Source organism: Mobula hypostoma, chromosome 4, assembly GCF_963921235.1.
Source record: "Mobula hypostoma chromosome 4, sMobHyp1.1, whole genome shotgun sequence".
NCBI lineage: Eukaryota > Metazoa > Chordata > Chondrichthyes > Myliobatiformes > Myliobatidae > Mobula > Mobula hypostoma.
In genome coordinates, this window is record NC_086100.1 from 82733375 (window position 1) to 82751426 (window position 18052).

At 40.3% G+C, this 18052-nt stretch overlaps 1 protein-coding gene across 2 annotated transcripts in view; it reads right to left on the minus strand.

Annotated features, from left to right (window-relative positions):
* Nucleotides 1–18052, minus strand: part of LOC134345424 (protein IWS1 homolog) — a 63318-nt gene that overhangs the window by 5127 nt on the left and 40139 nt on the right. For both annotated transcript variants that reach the window (XM_063046059.1, XM_063046060.1), the window contains 6 exons: nt 16947–17059; nt 15714–15864; nt 10287–10369; nt 8443–8572; nt 7478–7595; nt 6711–6822 (listed from right to left, as the gene is read on the minus strand). In XM_063046059.1, coding sequence (XP_062902129.1) covers nt 6711–6822; nt 7478–7595; nt 8443–8572; nt 10287–10369; nt 15714–15864; nt 16947–17059 — 707 coding nt within the window. The remainder of the gene's footprint in view (nt 1–6710; nt 6823–7477; nt 7596–8442; nt 8573–10286; nt 10370–15713; nt 15865–16946; nt 17060–18052) is intronic.

Below are 18052 nucleotides of genomic sequence, written 5' to 3' on the forward strand. Positions count from 1 at the left end.
GCAGTCGACGTTTCAGGCCGAGACCCTTCGTCAGGACTAACTGAAGGAAGAGTGAGTAAGGGATTTGAAAGCTGCAGGGGGAGGGGGAGATGCAAAATGATAGGAGAAGACAGGAGGGGGAGGGATAGAGCCGAGAGCTGGACAGGTGATAGGCAAAAGGGGATACGAGAGGATCATGGGACAGGAGGTCCGGGAAGAAAGACGGGGGGGGGGGGTTGACCCAGAGGATGGGCAAGAGGTATATTCAGAGGGACAGAGGGAGAAAAAGGAGAGTGAGAGAAAGAATGTGTGCATAAAAATGAGTAACAGATGGGGTACGAGGGGGAGGTGGGGCCTTAGCGGAAGTTAGAGAAGTCAATGTTCATGCCATCAGGTTGGAGGCTACCCAGACGGAATATAAGGTGTTGTTCCTCCAACCTGAGTGTGGCTTCATCTTTACAGTAGAGGAGGCCGTGGATAGACATGTCAGAATGGGAATGGGATGTGGAATTAAAATGTGTGGCCACTGGGAGATCCTGCTTTCTCTGGCGGACAGAGCGTAGATGTTCAGCAAAGCGGTCTCCCAGTCTGCGCCGGGTCTCACCAATATATAAAAGGCCACATCGGGAGCACCAGACGCAGTATATCACCCCAGTCGACTCACAGGTGAAGTGATGCCTCACCTGGAAGGACTGTTTGGGGCCCTGAATGGTGGTAAGGGAGGAAGTGTAAGGGCATGAACCTTCTTTGTACTCCCTCTATGGCAAGGATGTCTTTCCTCAGATTAGGGGACCAAAACTGCACACAATACTCCATGTAATAAGGGTAATAACACAATTGTAATGGGGACTTCAATATGCAAGGGGATTGGAAAAGTCAGGTTAGTGTCAGATAACAAGAGAGGCAATTTGTTGAATGCCTACGAGATGGCTTTTTAAGAGTCTACCCGGGGAAAGGCCATCTTATTCGGGAGCTTAATGTAAAGGAATCCTTAGGAGTCAGTGATCATAATATGACTAAATTCATACTGCAATTTAAGAGGGAAAGCACAAGTCACACGTATTAGTATCGCAATGAAATAAAGGGAATTACAGAGGCACGAGAGAGGAGCTTGCCGAGGCAGATTGTAGGAGGATACTGTCGGGGATGACAGCGGAGTAGAGAAGGCTGAAGTTTCTGGGAATAGTTCACAAGGCGCAGAATAGGTATGTCCTACAAAGGAAGTAGTTTGCAAATGGCAGAGATAGGTAACCGTGGCTGACAAAGGAAGTTAAAGACTGCATAAAAACCAAGAAAAGGGCATATAAGGTAGCAAAATTGAGTGGGAAGTTGGATGCTTGGGAAGCTTTTGAAATCCAACAAAAAGCAACTAAAAAAGCTATGAGAAGGGAAAAGAAGAAATATGAGAGCAAACTAGCCAATAATATAAAGCAGGATATTAAAAGTTTTTTTCAGTTATATAAAGAGTAAAAGGGAGGTGACAGTTGGACCACTGGAGAATGATGCTGGTGAGGTAGTAAGGTGGGGGTGGAACAAAAAAAAATGGCAGATGAACTTAAAGGGTACTTTGCATCTGTCTTCACAGTGGAAGACACTAGCAGTGTGCCAGTCATCTGTGAGTGTCAGGGAGCAGGAGTGAGTGCCATTGCAAAGGAAAAAGTGCTAGGCAAACTCAAAGGTCTTAAGATGGATACGTCACCTGGACCAGATGGACTATGTCCCAGAGTCCTGAGAGAGGTTGCTGAAGAAATAACAGATGCACTGGTCATAATCTTTCAAGAATCACTTGATTCTGTCATGGTCCCGGAGGACTGGAAGATTGCCAATGTCAGGTGGCAGCGAGTGGGAATAAAATGAGCCTTTTCTGGTTGGCTGCCAGTGATTATTGATGTTCCGCAGGGATCGGTATTGGGACTGCTGCTTTTCACATTGTTTGCCAGTGATTTAGATAATGGAATTGATGGCTTTATGGCAAAATTCGCGGATGGTACGAAAATAGGTGGAGGGGTAGGTAGTGCTAACGAAGCAATGCAATTGCAGCAGGACTTAGTCAAATTGGAAGAATGGGCAAAAAAGTGGCAGATGGAATAGTGTTGGGAAATGTATGATAATGCCTTTTGGTAAAAGGAACATTAGTGCAGACTATTATCTAAATGAGGAGAAAGTTCAAACATCAGAGGTGCAGAGGAACTTAGAGGTCCTTTACGAGACTCCCAGAAGGTTAATTTACAAGTTTGAGTCTGTGCTAAAGGCAGCAAATGCAATTTTGGCATTTATTTCAAGGGGAACAGAATATAAAAGCAAGGAGATAATATCAGATATTAGTCAGGCCACACTTAAGAATATTGTCGACGGTTTTGGACTCCATATCTCATTGGAGAGAGCGCAGAGGAGGTTCATAGGGATGATTCTGGAAATGAAGGAGTTAACATATGAGGAGTGTTTGGTAGCTTTGGGCCTGTACTCAGTAGAATTTAGAAGAATGCTGGGGGATCTCATTGAAACTTACCGAAAATATTGAAAGGACTACTTAGGGTGGATTTGGAAAGGATGTTTCCTATAGTGGGGGAATCCAGAACTAGAGGGCATAGCCTCAAAGTTGAGGGGTGACCCTTTAGAACAGAGGTAAGGAGGAATTTTTTTAACCAGAGTAGTAAATCTGTGCAATGCTCTGCCACAGACTGCGGTGAAAGCCAAGTCCGTGCATATATTTAAGGCGGAAGTTGATTGTTTCCTGATCAGTCAGGGCATCAAAGTATATGGTGAGAAGGCAGGAATGGCAGAGCAGACTCGATAGGCTGAATGGCCTAATTCTACCCCTCTGTCTTATGGAGTCATAGAGCATGGAAAGAGTCCTTTTCACCTAACTGGTACATACCAACCAAGATGCCCATCCATGCTACTCCCATTAAGCCAATATCCTTCTAAACCTTGCCTGTCCATGTACCAGTCCAATCGTTGCTTAAAAGTTGTTTTTGTACTTGCCTGGACGACTTTCCTGGCAGCTCATTCTACATTATACCACCCTCTGTGTAAAAGTTGCCCTCAAGTTTAACCCTATTTATGCCCCTCATGATTATATACACCTCTATAAGATCACTATACTCCAAGGAAAAGGGTCTAGCCCTTCAAACCTCTAACAAAGATCTCAAGTCCTGGCTACATCCTTCTAAATCTTTTCTGCACTCTTTCCAGTTTAATGACATCTTTTCTAATAGTTAGGTGACCAAAACTGAACACAATACTCATAAACGAGGCCTCACCAACATCTTGTACAACCATATCATGATCTCGCAACTTCTACAAGTCATGCCCATACTAATGCCAAAAGTCCTTACCACCCCCTCCATCTGCGCCTCCACTTCCAGTGAACTATGTACCTGAACGCTAAGGTCCCTCTGTTTTACAACAAAATTACTGACAACTGATATGAATGATTGATCAGATTTATCTGATCAGTTCTAGGCAAGATATACAAATTTCTCTATTATTTAGTCTAAAGTTTAGCAAAAAAAATCAGCAATATATAGCTTATTTTATTCTTGTGAAACAAAACTCGTCCAAGCTTTTCTGAGAGGAATTAATGCTGGTATTACTTACTGCATCACGCAGTCATGAAATAACATTCAAAGACAGCTAAAGTGCACACAATCTTGTACAATTACCTTCCACTGAATGTCTGCTCTTGATGGCGAATGTGAAGCAAAGAGAAAATTACTTAGAACAAGACAGGAGAGAACCTGCCGCTAAAGCAAAACGAAGTCACAAGGTATTGAAATGTCTGTGCTCTACGTTTTGGTGGCGTGTTTTTGGGCTGATTGAGCGATCTTGGACTTTGCTACCTCTAAGAAGGCCCTGTGAAGCTTCGAGTGAAGTGTGTGGTCTCGAGGCCAAGAAGCCCAGAGATAAGACACGAGTCCATGATTGACCCAATTTCTTATCAATTAAAGCACCAAGGAAGATTGAAATCTTCAAGGCGAGCAGGATTTCAGTACCATCTGCCAGCCTCTCGTTTGCTGCTCCAGGAGGAAGCTTCCTGTGTTCGAATGGTCTCTCGCTTTCCCTTAATACTGTCAGAGGGTAGTGTCGGAGTCCTGGGTCTTAGGCAAAGTTTAATCGACACAATTTGTAGATTGGACTCTGTAGTTCACATTATGATGTGTTTCAGTTTGTTCCTTTTTTTGTTGCTATTTTGAGCAGTTTTGATCGGGCGACCTGCAGATAATGAACCGGGCTCTTTCAATTTTGTGTTTTATATTCTGTACTTTTTGATCATTTTTTTGTTGCCATGTGCATGATTTGTATTTTTTGCATGTGGGAGGTGGGTGGGTTTGATGCTTTTCTTTGGAACTGGAGTTCCATGGTTTTTCTTTGTTTCGTGGCAGTCTTTGGGGAAGACAAATCTCAGGGTTGTGTACTGCGTATATACTTTGATAATAAATGTTCTTTGAATCTTGATAAAGCGATGAATGACACGTGTCCTGTTCTATTGCCATATTTAACTGACTTGGTAGACTGATCTACACTATTTTTCATTTAAAACCACTTGATGAAATTAAACAGTAAAATAAATATGTTTTATCATTATAAAGGTTACAAGAAATGGTTCTTTTTATAAGTAAAACATGGTTTCCCAAACCAGTAAAGTGACATCAATGTTGAATTAAGAGACAGCAAACCAACATTAAAACAATCAAAGACTGTTTTCATACAGTATCAAAGTAATTAAATTGATTGATATATTATCATCACGTGTACTGAGAACAGTGAAAAACTCAGTTACAGATAATGGGGCTATACCATCAATATTCAAAGCTATCCCCAAGAATTCAACCACAAGAAGTAAACAGAGGAACCTGGAGTTGTTCAGAATAGTTCAAGCAGATTTTAATCAATAACTTGAGAAACCTTGAATAATCAATTTTTAAATGACAGTAAATGTGTAAAATTTTAAAATGACAAGAATAAAGTGTAATAAAATAACTAAAACGGAAACCTGCGGTAGTGTTCGTGATCACTGGAGAAGGCCTCAGCTTCGTTTTCCTCACTGTCTTCATACCTAGAGTCTCTTAATAAATGAAACGAATGAAGTGATGTTTAGGGGACAGGGTGAGCAGCCACAATGGAGTAAGAGACGACTGCAAATGTCAAGGACACTCCGTTAAACGGATATTCACAGAGCAATTTTAAAAAATGTAAAGCAGAGTGGAGAAAGACTAACCTGAAATAGATAGTCAGGTGATGGAAAGAGAGCAAGAATCAAGGTGATGGATGTGCTTAGTGATATAACAGAGTGGGGAGTAATGTATGTCCATCGTGGATTCTTTGTGAAGGGCCATTCTGTTCACTTCATCTGGGGTTTGAATTTAATAGCAAGCCAGTCTTACTATTTTAAGAACTTTATTGGTAGTCTTTCCCAGAATAAAATTAGAAGTAATTTGTTTCTTAAAGGCATAAGCCCTCACGATTACTGGCAACACACACTTCCCAGTGATATAGAAAAGTACCAAGTGCTCACCAATCACCAGTACCTTGTGCATCAGATTTCCTTTAAAATGTCGTGAAAGTGCTTTGACCCAGTGGACATTTAAATAAATGTTTTGCAAGTATAAAGAAATGAAAAAAAAAGGTATCTAAATGAACCACCCAGACACCAACATTTCAATTGAAAATATAACCCAAGTAGTGATTTTTACCTTCCAAGGTGAAATCTGGCAAAGTGTTACATTCTCCTGTAGTAAAACTTTTCTCAAGTGTTATATCAGGAAATACTGAATTACATATAGTGGGTAAATCCTTCTCCATTCTTTAAAAGATGTTCAGTTTCCTCATGCTAATAGGATTGCTGACATAGAGGAGGCAGTGAAGGATAAAAAAAAAGGCACAGTGTCTTTATTGGGATTGGGAGACCGAAGCAGAGCACTTTTCCCTACCACACATGATGGTTTCAGATATAATGCTGTTTTTATGAAATTTGTCATCTTGAAAGTTTGATGAACATGACAATAGCATGTTACCGAGTCAAGTTGATACATAGCAGATGTAAGAGCAGAAAAGTTTTTTGATGAGACATTCTTGAGGATAATTTTACTCCATTTTGTCAGCAGTTCCTATTTTTATGTGGATCCCAAACATCAGAGAAGCTTAATACATAACAAATCAAAATCTGTTACAACTAACTACACTGGAACCCTACCTACATCAGTCTAAACAGTATTAGCAGTTGCTTCCTGCTCAGTCTGTGAATCCACAGGAGACACACTTATGTAATGCATTCATTAAAGGTACATCATCTAGTCACTGATTATACCTGAGACCAAGTAACACTTGCAAAACAAACTGTTTCTGAAAACACGCAAGTTAGTCTAGATCAGCTATCATTTCTATTTCAGATAAAGCCCATCCTGTTTAAATCTGCTGAAATCATCAATTCTGTTACGTACATACAGTTGTGTAAGGGTAAATCTTGGAGAGTTCACGTGTTAGTTCTGCAGATAATACTGTTCACATATTGACTAATTCTTCTTTCCTGTCAACCCCAACAACTGCAATTCATTTTTCTAGTGTAACAATGGCATTTTACACCAGCCACTTTTGACAAATTAAACATTTTTTGGAGTGAGTTGTGACAAAAATATACATTTGTCAGTTCTTCACCAGGAAACTAAAGGACAAATTTATAGTGTATGCTCTAGTATTACATATCAAAATTATAACTCATGGTCAAGTACCTGCTCAAACGGCGTCGCATTGGCATCTGGTCAATGTCTCTCTGCTCTCGTTCCTCCCGCGTCATCCCTTTATAATTTGATGTCAGGCCAAAAATGGGTCTTGACCACTCATCTGGTAGAAAAGTGAACTGTACAATTAGATTGCCAGAAAGTAAAAGCTCTTTGCTCAGTTTTCAATGATCCTCAAAGTAATGTCTGTTAGAAAAAAGCAGTGACACAGAGCAAGAACACTTTATGATTTAGTGTTAATTCAACCTGCCAGTACTGGCAACTCAAACGGCAGATACTGAGACCAATTACGTGAGAGGATGAGCGTGGGAATTGAGCAGTGGTGGAAACACCTTAACAAAAGCTATAGACATTTTCAGCGTGGGTTGAAAGTAACCTTTGTAAATAACATACACGGTTCAACACCGTTAAATATATTAAGCTTTTCAAAGATTTCGAATCCTACGTCTTTTTTGTACCACTGACTATTGAATCCCAACAGAGCCAAGACACAATTCTATCATTCATTTATATACAAGCAGAGTCGATGTCTTCAAATAGACCTTCCTGGATTATACAAATATATCTCACTGATCTCTGCACAAAAAAATGGAGGAACCAGAACAAGAATCACACTTTGATGCAATATGAATAACTATTCAGACTCTTCTTTAAGAACAGCACAGGAAGATGACTAACTCATGTAATATATCCCAATAAACGTCGTAAAAAACAAGAAAAAAAGCAAACAAAGAAAGTAAGAATCAAGGCAAACATACTGATGAGCTTTCCAGCAAGTTCTTTGTTGCTTCTATTTTCCTTGGGATGTTTATACAAGTACATCACACAACGTCCAATCCCACTATGCTTCAGAGTCTCCTGACTCACACTGGGCAACTGTACATAAAAACAGTCAATTACTTTCAAAGACACTAAGGCAAGTTAAAGAAAGAACTCCGTTGAATTAAACCACAGAGTACTGTATTCAGTGCTAGTTACCACAACCCTAGAAAAGATACAATATTGCCAAGATTGAGGAAGTTATCAAGTAAGATTGACAAGGCTGTGATTATTTTCTTAACAACAGAGTCTGAGGTACTGAGACATACAGCACACATGAACCTACAACTCTGTGTGTTTCAGTGCTTGTGGGCAGGAATGGAAGAAAGAAAATTTTCATGCATCCATCTTTTCATTTTTACAAGAACATAGAGATGCGACTGGCACAATAATCTCACGGTACTGATCTCTAAAGAAAGCAGTGAAGACATGGTTTACCTGATGATTTTTGTTAATGCTTCGACAAAGTACACAGGCATTTTAAGGCCATCCTTTACTTCTTGCCCTGTAAATACCAACTCTTGCTCTGTATAGTAGCTCATCTAAATGTCCATTCATCTGCCAGCCCAGTAAGACCAAAGTAATACAGATGTAACTGAATATAAATGCATCTTAAGGAGGGTTAATGGATTTCCTTAAATATAAGGAGAATTTAAACTTATCAGATACCAGATATTTTTTCCTGAAAGTTTTGGTAATTAAAGCAAAAATATAAATGAGCAGGGTATTGAAAGAATACAATATGTGCTGAATACTATCTTGATGAGACTCCTACAACTACAGGTTTGGAAGAGCAAGGGATGAAAACCCTCCCGATGTGGAGGGAAAAAAGCTGTTGAAATACAAATGTTAAAACAAGCTGCTATGACCCTATGCTATCTTGGAGCTAGGCACTCCTGCTTACCTCTTGTAGTATCTTTAGCAACTCCTCACGGATCTTGAGATGTGGCAAACTCTTGTCTGGCAAGGGTGTGAGCCATTCCTTTATAGCAGACATCACCCCACTATCAATAAAAGTGTCCTTCAAATCCTGTCTGCAAGAATTAATAGGAAAGTTGGCATCAGCAAAAAGAAATATTACCTGTTAGTCATGATTACTGTCAAATATTTACTTGAGCTCTTCTAGGTTGAGAACTTCTAACAATCTTTTAACCTTCTGCTGTTTCAGTAACCCCTTATTCTGCATAATTTAGCTCCAGTAATGCTTGTCTTTTATTTATATTTTCTATATCCTGCAGGATTATAAGAGAATGCATAATATCATGAAATTCTACGTGACCCAAGCTCCATCATGATCTTATGCTGTGTATAGTTTACATATTCATCCTATGACCAAGTGGGCTTTCTGTATGCTTGTCTCATCTCCAACATGCCAAATACAGTCTGGTTGCTAGGTTAACTGGCTACTCTGAAGTTCCCCTGTTAAAGCTGGACGGCAGATAAATTACTGGGGGGAGCAGCAGGAATTGGTAGTAGTGCAAGAGGGAAAATGGCATTAGAGGAATGAGGTGTCTGTTTATCAGTATGGATGTGGTAGCTGAAGGGCTTTGTTTCCTGCTGAATGAACTGTATTTGACAGTTAATATGTGATCAATTGTTCTCATTCACAATCTACGAGCAACATTTAAAAGATGCTTCTTAAAAACTTTTTATAACATTTTCATCATGTCAAAATATAATTTAGTTTGGCCAAGTACTGATGGACTCAGAATTCCACAGCTTTCAGAAAATATGAGCATGTTGGACACACAAACTTCTACAGTTCCTAAAAAGGGGATATGTGGCTTTGGTAAACTTATCTCTAACAAATTAAACTTAACAGATACGACAAGAAATTCTATTCAGAGTACTAATTCCAACCTGCATTGATTACAAAATAATTCTTTCAATGCCATGGGTTGCCCAAACATTAAGAACTTGCAGTAGAATACAATTCACTTGTGAAAAGCATCGCATCTGAAAAAGTTTTTATCTGTTTTTCCTGAAAATATCAACATTATCCTCAAGTTCAACCCTTGTGTTGTTCGGTTTTACTCTGACCACTCAACTGAGCTATCACTTTAGAGAGGCGAGATGTTAGAACTTTTTTGGGGTTAGTACACATAGCAACTTCAGCAATTGACTTCGGCCACTAGTCTTTAGATCTGAATATGAACTGTAGATTAAAACTAAAATGCAGTTCTGAACAATAGGTTCCCAAGAACTGTGAACCACAGTTAATTGGAAGACTAGACAATGCTGATTTAAATTCATTATTTGGATGTCTATAGTGTGGATATGAAGAGGGAGGTGCAAAGGTTGCATGTGTTTGGATGCCTTCAGTGTGGGTGTGAAGAGGGAGGTGTGAGGGTGGCGGTGTTCAAAGGAAGCATTGTAAATGTGGAATTGTTCTTTGACCTTTAGCATATAAAATGAACTGTAGTGTTGGATGAAGCAGACCTGCTGCTCCAAAAGGGTCTCTTTCTCTCATGACTCCAAAAGGCTGTCAGCTTATTTGTGAGTGTGTGTATATCAAATAAAAAAGACTAGTTTTCATATCTACCAACATCGTCTCTCTAGTGACTTTGTTCTCGCGACAACAAGATCATTGAGCATCTGTAGATTATGCATACATGCAAGATATCAGATTGCATTCATACTATCTGTACAGTTTGGAACACATACCAGTGGACGCACCAGTAATGGGAACTAACACAAGAAACTCAGCACCGGAATTACAAAGAGGAACAGGGGTGAATCACTACTTACTTTTTCAAATGCATTACGACTGTGGGGAGAAGGGTCAGTTTCTTCAAAGCTGGCTTCTTTTGGCCATTGAGTTGTCTATCTTCCTGCCAAAAATAAAAGGGAACATAGCTGGGTTTGGAAAGATATCAGTGATTGGACGAGTGTAACAGCAAGCACGTCATTGGGTTTTACAGTACTGAAACATGTCCTTTGGCCTATCATGGCAATGAAGCCCATTACACCTAGCGATATTAATTCTGCTTACATGCATGCCTTGGAGATTTCAGTACTTGTCTTGAGTGCTGGCCTCCATCACATGGAAATACAATCCAGAATCAAAGCCCACTCTGGGTTATAAAGTTCTCCCACAGCCCCTCTCTATCTCCTTCCTCTTCCTATAAACCCTTGTCCTCTTGTATTAGGCACTAACCCTGGGAAAAAATGATTTGATAAGGAAAATTATCTGCTCCATCTAACCCTTTCATAATTTTATATACAGAACCGAAAAAAAAGTCTTAGGCGCATGTAAAAAAAATTCTGTAAAGCAGACAATTCCAAAAATAGTGAAATGAAAAGTTTGTAAATAACCAAGTAATTACTATAAAGAGCAGTAAACAGTTAAACCTAAATCACAATTTGGTGTGACCGCCCTTTGTCTTTAAAACTGCATCAATTGTCTTTGGTACACTGTTGTACAGTATAAGAAAATTGGCTGATAAAGTTGTTCCAAGCATCTTGGACAGCTTGCTACAGTTCTTCTGCAGACTTTGGCTGTCTCGCTTGCTTCTGTCTCTCCTGACAGCCCTAGATAGCCTCAATGATGTTGAGATCAGGGCTTTGTGGAGGCTATACCAACTGTTGGACAACACCTTGCTCACTTTGCAGAAAGTAATTCTTTATGACCTTGACTGCGTTTTTGAGGTCATTGCCCTGCTGCAGAATGAATTTGGGACTGATCAGCACAGCTCAATGAATAAGAACGTGCTTGTATATTGTCACCAACAAGGATTCCATTAATTCTGACCAGATCACCAACTCCATGAGCAGAAATGCAGCCCCAAACCTGCAGGGAGCTTCTGCAGTGCTTCACTGTTGGTTGCAGACACTCATCCATGTAGCACTCTCCAGCTCTTCTACGGACAAACTGCCTTGTGTTTGAGACAAAAATGTCAAATTTTGACTCATCAGTCCAGAGCACTTGCTGCCATTCATCAACATCCCAGTCCTTGAGTTTTTGAACGTAGCTGAATCTCTGGATTTGTTTCCAGTTTGGAGGAATGGCTTTTTGGCAGCAACTCTCCCATGAAGACCACTTTTGACAGCTTCTCCAGACTGTAGAGGGATGTACTTGGATTCCAGTGGTTTCTACGAGTTCAGACTTGCAAGTAATGCTGGGTCCCTGATTTAGAAGGGACATCATTTTGATACACCTCTCATCTGTTGCACACAGCGTCTGTGGTCAACCTCTGTGTTTCTAGTCTTCCACCTTCCCTATTTCTTTCTGCTGCTTCAGAAGACAGCACAAATTGAAACTCCTGTCTGCTGCAAAATTTCTTCCTGGGAGAGACCCTGCTGATGCAGGGAAATTTGTGTCTTGATGCTATTCTCACCCTTGCCATGGTGTAAAAGTTGATGATAAACTTGGGACTACAGTTCAGCATTCAACATCATAATTCCCTCCAGGCTTGACAAGAAGCTCAGAGACCTCAGCCTTCACCCTGCCTTGTGCAGCTGGATCCTGGACTTACTATCAGATCACCAGCAGGTGGTAAAAGTGGGCTCCCTCACCTCTGCCCTCTGCCCCTCAACACAGGTGCCCCCCCAGCGCTGTGTCCCAAGCCCCCACCCTTACTCTCTGTATATCCTTGACTGTGTCGCCACCTGCAGCTCCAATCTGCTAATTAAATTTGCTGATAATATATTGATTGGCCTAATCTAAAATAATAATGAGGCAGCCTACAGAGAAGAAGTCATCACCCTGACACAGTCCTGTCAAAAAAACAACCTCTCCCTCAATATCGCAAGAACCAAGGAGCTGGTTGTGGACTACAGGAGGAATGGAGACAGGCTAACCTCTACTGACATCAATGGATCTGGGGTTGAGAGGGTGAATAGCTTTAAACTCTTCGGCATACACATCGCCGAGGATTTCACATGGTCTGTACATACTGGCCATGTGGTGAAAAAGAACGTAACAACACCTCTTTCACCTCAGACAGTTGAAGAGTTTGGCATGGGCCCCTAAATCCTAAGAACTTTCTAAATGGGCAAAATTGAGAGCATCCTGACTGGCTGCATCACTGCCTGGCATGGGAATTGTACTTCCCTCAATCACAGGACTCTGTAGAGAGTGGTGCGGACAGCCCAGTGAATCTGTAAATGTGAACTTCTCACTATTCAGGACATTTACAAAGACAGGTGTGTAAAAAGGGTCCAAAGGATCATGGGGGACCCAAGTCACCCCAACCACAAACTGGTCCAGCTGCTACCACTCAGGAACTGGTAGCACAGCATAAAAGCCAGGACCAACAGGCTCCAGGACAGCTTCTTCCACCAGGCCATCAGACTGATTAATTCATGCTGATATAATTGCATTTCTGTTATATTGACTGTTGTACATAATATTCACTACAAATGATTATAAATTGCACATTGCATATTTAGACAGATGTAACATAAAGATTTTTACTCATGTATGTGAAGGAAGTAATAAAGTCAATTCAATTCAAAACTGTCACATTTACCACAACCTCACCTTTTAGTTTGGTTGTCCTTTGCCCAGTTTGATTCCTTCTACCCACTTCTGTTTCAGTTAATCAGTTTAGTTCATTCAACTCATTATATCATTATCATTAGTTATCTTTCTTTAATCATGCACTGGGCAAAATGCCCTCAAAGTAATAAGCTTTTATTTGAAAAGTGGTCTCTTATTTAACATGTTACTTTTTTAATGAAATACAAAAGGTTCTCTGTAACACTTCACTTTTTGAAAAATGAATGTTTGGAAATTTAAAATTTACTTTTTTCTTCTGACACACTATTGCAGAAAGCAAAAACTAAACATCTAAAACTAAATTTATATAAAAAAGCTAGGGTGCCACAAGCTTTTACACAGTACTGTACTCCTCAGCTTCTTTCACTCTGGTTTTTATTGTACACCTGAAATTTCTATACCCTGAGGTATTCAACTGCCAGTCATACACTTCTTTCAACCATGTTTATATGTTAAGAATTACGCAATTCCAAGCAAAGCAATATCTGGACTGAAATTGCTGAAGTAATACATCTACTATTCCCCTATGATTTTCATTTTTTACAACCCGCTTCATCCTCTCCTCTAGGCTCCTTTCCTCTTCCTTTAAATGATGAAAAGAATCTCAAACCAATAACCTAGTAATTCTGTCACCACATCACACACTTCACCGCCACTGAATTGCTACTGTCAAATGATCTTTTAATGTAAACTGCAAATCCAGAAACACTAACAAAAAGTCCTGGAAGTTCATCCCTTTCAACAGATGCAGCTAGACCTATTGAATGCTTCCAATATTTTCTGTATTTTATAAAAAAATTCCAGCATTTCCAATCAATTTTACTTTTCATTTAGCATCATTGTGTTCCCTAATCTTCTGCCAGAGATATAGAATGTTTGAGCATTAGATTTTGCAATATATTCCACTCACTCTTCTTTGCTTTTTGGGTGATTGCTCCCATTTGACCTAGTTATCTACAAGTGAATGGTCTGCTCCAAAATATGCATACCAAACAGCTACTTGGCTGACAAGTGGAATATATAACAAAATCTAAAAAGCAAAACCTCTGAAAGAACAGGAAGATACTAATATCCTTACTCCCAAACAATGTGACATTACGAGTTATATATTTTTTGTCCCTAGAGAGCATTGCCTATTCTTCAAAATCCAAAAGAGTGATAAAAGCAAATTCCACAGGAAATTTAGAAAGGGAATAAATTGGACTGTTCTGGCTGGACAATACAATCAGCTGAATAGATTCATCTTACAACTAAGACTTCACATTTTAATGTTCCCAGCTGGGTACTCCTACTTTATTAACTTTTTGTTTAATAGTTTTAAACCAATTGCATTACACTCCTCAAACTAATATTTTCAAAATATACGTTTGTATTGGACTGGAGGTTGTCATAGTTGGGGTAGGTAGTGGGAATAAGCTCCCACTACCTATTAAATGTTCCCTATTTCGTACGACTTAAATAGCCTCTGACAACCAAGTGCAGCTGCTGGCCATGTGTGGCTTCTTCTGGGCCCAGCAGAACCATCTCTTCTAACAGGAGCAGGGGCAAAGGTGGGTTACTGGCACCGTAAAACCAGTCGCTTCAGGCAGATGAGGTTCGTCAGCTGTGGTTGGCAGTTCATGCAGGAGAAGGAAAACTCTGATCTCAAACCTCAATGCCTTGTGGCTATACCCAGTGACGAAGGAGGTTCCATGAGTAAACCCCAAGGAAAAATTCGGAGCTGGAGTCCCGAAGGTTAGTTCAATGCTGAGTGACATGTCCTGCGATGCCGCTGGTGCCAGACTGTATCGGTCTCCCCCATTCCTTTGGATTCAGCAGCTGCATGGAGAGAAACAGCCTGCTGCATGGGCAATAGCTTGCTCTCTACATCCTACTGCCCTGGCTTGCATAGAAGGCTAGGACATGCTATCCACAGTCAACGCCAACCAACGCAGGGCCTCAAATTGGATTTAGTCACAATGCACTTCATTTCCAACTACTGTACTGCAAACATATCATCAAGCTTTCTAATTGAACGTGTTTTACTTTAAAGGGCAAGTGGCATATTTATTGCCAAATGGCAACAATTTAGTTATAGGGAAATTTGTTAGGTTGTTAGCAAGGCCACATGGAGTTCTGCGCATATTTTTGGTTCCTCTCATCAGGAAGGATATAGTAGCATTGGAGGCAGTCCAAAAGACATTCTCCAGGCTAATTCCTGGGATGACAGGATTGCCCTATCAGGAAAGGCTAAATAAGATAAATTATTTGTTCACAAGGATGAGGGATGATCTGGTTGAAACATACTTAGGGGCTTTACAGATTAAATGTCGAAAAGTTTTCACTAGTAGAAGAGCTTCAAACGAGGGGACACAAGTAGTTTCAAGATAAAGGGATGGTCACAATGAAAAGAATTACGTGGAAGTTTCTTCCCGTAGAGGGTAGTGAATCTTTCAAATTCCCTATACCTTGGGAGTGTGGAGGCTAGTTTGCTAGCAGTATTTAACATGAAGGGAGATAAAAGACCACGGGATTGAGAGCTATGGGGATGTGACATAGAGGAGGAGTTAAGGTCTTGGGTAATTGGTGGTTATTTTATTGACTGGCAGGGCAGGCAGCCTACTCCTGCTCCCAGTTTATTGTGGTCATTGGGCCATTCCCCAATCCCCATCTTGCCTTATGAGCAGTTGACTCACTTCTGCTGCTTCATTCATCTTGGTGATCATAGCGCTAACCACATCATCCGCATCACTGATGAAAGTACCACCATCACGATTTCGCCGCCGCCTCCGGTTCTGATCTTTCTTCTTCTGTAGCATCATCTCAAAATCAGAAACAAAGTCTGAACTGCAACAGGAATAAACCCATCAATGCATAAACGATTACCTTATACGGTATACACTAGATAGAGCACAGTTTCAGCAACCAAGCCCAATTCTACTAAAAATTCCAGTAACACATGGATGGGTCTGTACATCCCTTGGCACGTGGAATTTTCCAATAGTGGAGTGTGTAATTTCACACTTCCGTTATTTCAAGCTTTAAGTCATTGGATCAGGCCATCTGAACCATAACTCTCTGGCAAAAGAGCATGATCATCCCAGCACTGCCTGTAAGGAGTTTGCATGTTGTCCCCATGACTGCACAAGTCTTCACTGGGTGCTCTGGTTTCCTTCCACAGTCCAAAGTTGGTAGGTTAATTGGTCATTGTAAATTGTCCTGTGACTAGGCTAGGATTAAATCGGACAATTGTTGGGGTTGCAGCTCAAAGGGCCGGTAGGGCCCATTCCGCACTGTATCTCAATAAATAAATCCCAAATGCACAGTAGTGCATTTTCAGAGTGGGGTTCTTTAAAATCTGATTGGGTCATTAAATAAATAAAGTCTTGCAAGACCATGGATCTGCGCCTAGAAAGTCTTCACTCTCCATGGCACAGGCCTGGGCAAGGTTGTATTGAAGACCAGCAGTTGCCCATGCTGCAAGTCTCCCCTCTCCACGAGACCAATGTTGTCCAAGGGAAGGGCATTAGGACCCATACAGGTTGGCACCAGTGTCGTCGCAGAGCAATGTGTGATTAAGTGCCTTGCTCAAGGACACAACACGCTCCCTCTGCTGGGGCTCGAACTCACGACCTTCAGGTAGCTAGTCCAATACCTTAACCACTTGGCCACGTGCCCACATTGGGTCATTAACTTACTATTTTATTGCTTAATCTCAATTCACCCCTGGAACTTTTGAAGCAAAAAATTTCTGTTCTGGGGTGGTAGGATTCTGTTCAGCATTTTCTGCCAACCAAGGTGATTTTAGAACTTATTGTAAAAATCTATGTCACTACAACAATAACAGTGCTTTGTAAAAACTTCAACAAAATCACATTCCAGCATAAGATGATGCTGTACAATCTGAATTTTAAGACACTTGTACTTACTCTAACCCTTTTCCTCTAACTTCATTGTCCGAGTCTGACTCTTCAGCAACTATTTTCTTTCTCTCTGCCTCCTGTGCAGCTTTTTCACCATCTAGATCTTCCTGGTTAAAACCCTGAGCAGAAGAATAAATTTTAGAGTTATGGATAATTTCTCCAGAACATAGCCAGAAATGAAACAAAGGATAGGAGGAGCATACTTCAATCAAGCTTTATAAGCTCTTTCCCGTAAACCCTACTCAATACTAAAAGCTTGTTGGTTACAAGTGTGTTATAGCGTGCAACTATATTATGAATACAGTTGAAATGATCTTACAGCAACAAGCTGAAAACTTACCCTACAGAAAACAAACTCATAAGCTCGATCTTGAAAATCTACAGTACTTGGAAACTCAGTTTGAAGTGTCTTGCAACGTTGAATGTCAGTACAGTCAATACCTTATTTTCTCAGAGCCACTACAAATCAGATAGGTTAGACAATAAATGACATACTTACCGTGAATCTAATTCATTTTAAATAGAGCATTACCAGCATCAAACTCCTGGATCAAACTTTTGTTACCAGTATCGTTTCCTCTATACCACCAACAAATCAATTCCAAGTCAGAGAGGGTATGGCATACAAACAGATGCCTTTAGATAGTTTCATTAAGCATACCTGCCATAAAGTTCATACCACACGTCTTTCTTTGGTCCAATAAGCTGATGCTTACTATACTAGTAAAGATTGAATAGTGATTTGACAATTTTCTCAGTATGGTTTGGCCAGCAGAAAACTTCACAGTATGTGAACAAAATTATAATAACTTGGTTAGAAGTGAGTTTGATTACTGAGTAATGCCACTGCTACAACTCCAGGATCACCTCATCTATTTTCTTTGGTTTGGAAGTACTAGTAAATCTCATATCATGGTTCACATATCCCCTGTGCATTTCTTTACCATACATCAGTGTTACCAATTTCCAGTCAAGCAAAATCATAAACCATGCCTTTAAGTAAGAGTGCTACTCCCTTGCAAAATGAACAGGCTAAAGTGTGTTTCATGTGTATGTCCAATCTGCCAATTGACATTTTATGAAAGGAGTGTAGCACCAAAACAGACAACATT